Source organism: Arachis ipaensis, chromosome B03 (assembly GCF_000816755.2).
Source record: "Arachis ipaensis cultivar K30076 chromosome B03, Araip1.1, whole genome shotgun sequence".
NCBI classification, from domain to species: domain Eukaryota; kingdom Viridiplantae; phylum Streptophyta; class Magnoliopsida; order Fabales; family Fabaceae; genus Arachis; species Arachis ipaensis.
Window position 1 is genome coordinate 127,258,250 of NC_029787.2, and position 4,182 is coordinate 127,262,431.

General features: G+C 28.3%; 1 protein-coding gene across 2 annotated transcripts in view; it reads left to right on the top strand.

Moving 5' to 3' along the window:
• The window catches only part of LOC107631869 (vacuolar amino acid transporter 1), a 20,971-nt gene extending 16,789 nt beyond the window's left edge, over positions 1-4,182 (top strand). For both annotated transcript variants that reach the window (XM_021119736.1, XM_021119737.1), the window contains exons 2-4: positions 2,491-2,662; positions 2,752-3,359; positions 3,473-4,182. In XM_021119736.1, the coding sequence (XP_020975395.1) occupies positions 2,554-2,662; positions 2,752-3,359; positions 3,473-3,994 (1,239 nt within the window). In that variant the 5' untranslated portion in view covers positions 2,491-2,553 and the 3' untranslated portion in view covers positions 3,995-4,182. The remainder of the gene's footprint in view (positions 1-2,490; positions 2,663-2,751; positions 3,360-3,472) is intronic.

Below are 4,182 nucleotides of genomic sequence, written 5' to 3' on the forward strand. Positions count from 1 at the left end.
AGCTCTTCTCGAAAATTTTTCTTTGAAATCAATTTTTTAATTTTTAATTTATCTTTTAAAAAATTTAAAAATACAACTATCATATCATTCTCATTCACATCTTTTAAAATATAACTTGTTTGACATCTAATTTTTTATAAATAAAAAATTCGGACAAAAATATACATTTAATAGATTTAATGACAAAGAAATCATGTTTATTTTGTTAGTGGCTTCAGTGAATCTAATACATGGACTTTGAATTGAATTCAATCAACATATTTTTAATTTTAGTTTTTACAAAAAAATTCTTTAGTTTGTTGTTGTGATATTTATATGAAGATTTAAATTCAGTATCTAATAGTATTAATTTTTTTTATTTTGTTGTCCTATATGCCCAAGAAAAATACAGTTGATTATTTTAATATTAAAAAATTTCATAATTACCAAATTATCCTAAATTAAAATTCATTATATATATGTTTTATTTTATAATTTATATATAAATAATATTATTATTATTTATAAATCTTGTTATCCTACCATGATTTATTAAGAATATTATACTATATTTTAAGTCGTAAATTGTGGTAGAATAACTGTTTTACAAAAACACACAAATCACGCGGGCATCTTATTACCATTTATTTACAAATTCAATAGTATTCTTTAACACATAAATAATGATAGAATATATTAGTAAAATTTTAAAATTGTATATAAAACTCACCAATCTAACAATTTATGTACAAAAGAACAAATACTCAATAATCTATCATGATTTATGTATAAACAATCATAGATCTAACACATCAAATTTTATTAAGCAAAAATTAAACAACACATAAAAAATTATAACTTATGAATAATATTCCTGTAAAAAAAATATCCTAATGATAATACAAAGTTTTAACTAATAAAATTATTTATTTACAAACAAGTATTTAAAAGATATTGCTCTTTGACTAATTAATATCTCCAACATGTATTATCACATTTGTGAAATGAAAAAAATTAAACTTACTGAATTTTCAATGAATCTACAAACATAAAAAGTTTAACGAATTTTTTTTTCTGGAAACCATAAATATTTTTCTAATCATAATATTTCTATGATCTTAATTTTTTAATAATCACATAAAATTCTTCTAATAATAAAATCTTGGTATTATAGTAGTATTTTTAATCTGAAAAAAAAAATATACTCAAATATAATCCAACAACTAGTTTATCATGAAAATAATTAGACAAAATACGATGTTTAAAAATGGTGGGTTATATGGTAAAGATGTAAGTTTACAGATTTTTCCTTTAATAGAATGAAAGAGAGATTAATAATAGTAGGACCCATATTTTGAATAATAATAAAATAATAAAAAATAACTATAAAAGGAATTATATTCTCTCTCTATACTACTCCAATCTGTACACTATAGTGCCCCTTAAAAATACTAGATTGCGAGTAATTGTAAACTTTATTTCTATTAAATTTATCCAGAAATACAATATTAGTATAATAATCTTCATATACAATATTAGTATAATAGTCTTCATCAAATTTTTTTTATTAGGATAATTTTTATGTTATTAAAATAAAATTTTTAATAAACTTTTTATTATTATTTAGTGATAGAGTACTACAATTGATATATTTTTGTAAAACACATCACACTGCCATGATTTATGTGTTAAAAGATACTATAATATTTTGAATAAATTATGCTGCTTAATATAATTTATGAACAAATAGCAATCTTTATTATCATGTAGCAATTATATAAATTATAAAAAATAACATATATGAAGTTAATATTTTAAGAACTAATTTGAGTATTAACTCAACATATATGTAATAAATTTTGATTTAGGATAATCTAATAAATATAATTTTTTAAATTTATTTTAGTAAAAAGCCTGGTATTTATTCTCATTTTTCTTTGTTGAAACAATTTTTTATCACCTACTTTAATTTTTCAGTATAACCTCTAAACCCACTGTTCGGCTCACACTTCAACTAGCTTTATCCTAAACTCACAACCCACACAATGCTAGTTATTAGCTTCCAAATGAATTGGACATAGAAGATTGGTTCAAATTTTGTTAGCTCACAAAAGGATGGAAAGATGTGACGCCCACCATATGCCTCTCAAATTGCAGTTCATAACAAGGATTTCTCTTCAATCTAGGCCATTTCTTTTTTCTAAAATTAAATCTGAATGGTTAAGAGGAATGGAACAAAATGTTTCACTAAAGTATAATGGAACAGGTGAACAGCTTGTAATAGTATATAATACTGCCATTTTTTTATTTAATTAATAAAAGACGCACGTGAGGTATAAGTTCCAAATCTTTCGGATTATTTTAAGCGAGAATGCAAGAGATGTAAGAATAGGTTCCTTTCACTATAAAGCCATGAATCATCACATACATACATATACATGGGGATGGCCTTCATTGAGTAGGCATTGCTGACCATGATGCTTATCTACTCATCATTCTCACTATACCCAGCTGCATGGTGATTCATTTTGAGAACAGCTCCAATTTGCATGCATCATATTACTATATATTGTTATGGAGATTCAAAACCATCAAGTCCAAGTTTCCTGTTCATCAGGAGAATCCCTTAGAGGAGGAACATCCTTCTTCAAAACATGTTTGAACGGACTCAATGCCTTGTCAGGTACTATATCTATCATATCAAACTATATATCTTTGTGCCAACTATATTAATTATTCTAATCTCTTCTCTTTCTTTTATTTCCTTATTAGGTGTTGGGATACTCTCAATGCCATATGCAGTGTCTCAAGGAGGGTGGACGAGTTTAATTTTGCTCCTCATTGTTGCTACTGTGTGTTGGTACACAGGATTGCTTCTTCAAAGGTGCATGGACGCACATCCATTAATCAAATCCTACCCTGACATAGGCAATGTTGCTTTCGGTTACAAAGGAAGAGTTGTGGTAGCCATTTTCATGTACTTAGAGCTCTATTTAATTGCGGTAGAATTTCTCATTCTAGAAGGTGACAACCTTGAGAAGTTGTTTCCAAATATGAATTTCAAGATTGCTGGCCTTAGAATCCGAGGCAAAGCCGGTTTTGTCTTGCTAACTGCGCTCGTGATACTGCCAACCACTTGGTTGAAAAGCTTGGGAGTTTTGGCCTACATTTCTGTTGGTGGGGTTGTGGCTTCTCTTATTTTGATTGTTTGTGTTGTTTGTGTTGGTGAAGTTGATGAAATTGGGTTTCATCAGAAAGGAGAGTTAGTTAATTGGAAAGGGTTGCCTTCTACTGTAAGTCTCTTTGCATTTTGTTACTGTGGACATGCAGTCTTTCCTACACTGCGCAATTCCATGAAAGATAGAACTCAATTCTACAAGGTATTAATTACCTTTTGACTTTTTCTTACCATTGCTATAAAATAGTTTAGATAATTACTAAAAAACAAAGTGTACAAAAGAAACAATATCACTCATGATTTTGCTAAATGCAGGTTTTGATGGTATGCTTCATCACAAGCACTATAACCTATGGGTCCATGGCTATTATAGGGTACAAGATGTTTGGAGAACATGTGAACTCTCAAGTAACCTTAAATCTTCCAACAAAAAAAATAAGCACTAAGATAGCAATTTACACCACATTAATTAACCCTTTTACCAAGTATGCTGTTATAATCACCCCAATAGCCAATGCGATTGAAGAAACATTACCACTTTTATATAAGGGTAGACCTATTGTCATCCTCATCAGAACAACCATTGTGCTAAGCACCTTGCTTGTGGCATTATTCATTCCTTTTTTTGCCTATGTTATGGCGTTTATCGGCGCATTCTTGAGTGTGGCAGGTTCATGGATTTTTCCATGTTTATGCCACTTGAAGATGAATAAAGCAGCTCAAAAGTTTGGAATGGAATTGGTTATTATCATAGGAATTCTGTTTACAGGGTCCATTATTGCTGTAGTTGGTACCTATATCTCCATAATTCAGATAATACGTGACATCAAGCTATGAAGATGGAGAGTTCAAAGTTTCCAAAATACTAATTAATTAAGCAAATCTGTTAGTCATGTGTATAGTATCAAATCCAATTATTACAATAATGGGCCATTCGGTTAGGATTGTATTTGAGCCCAGAAGTGTTTGAATAATGGATGATATGTATGTTTGTGTCCCAAAGCTAGCTCAATAATCTTTTAACA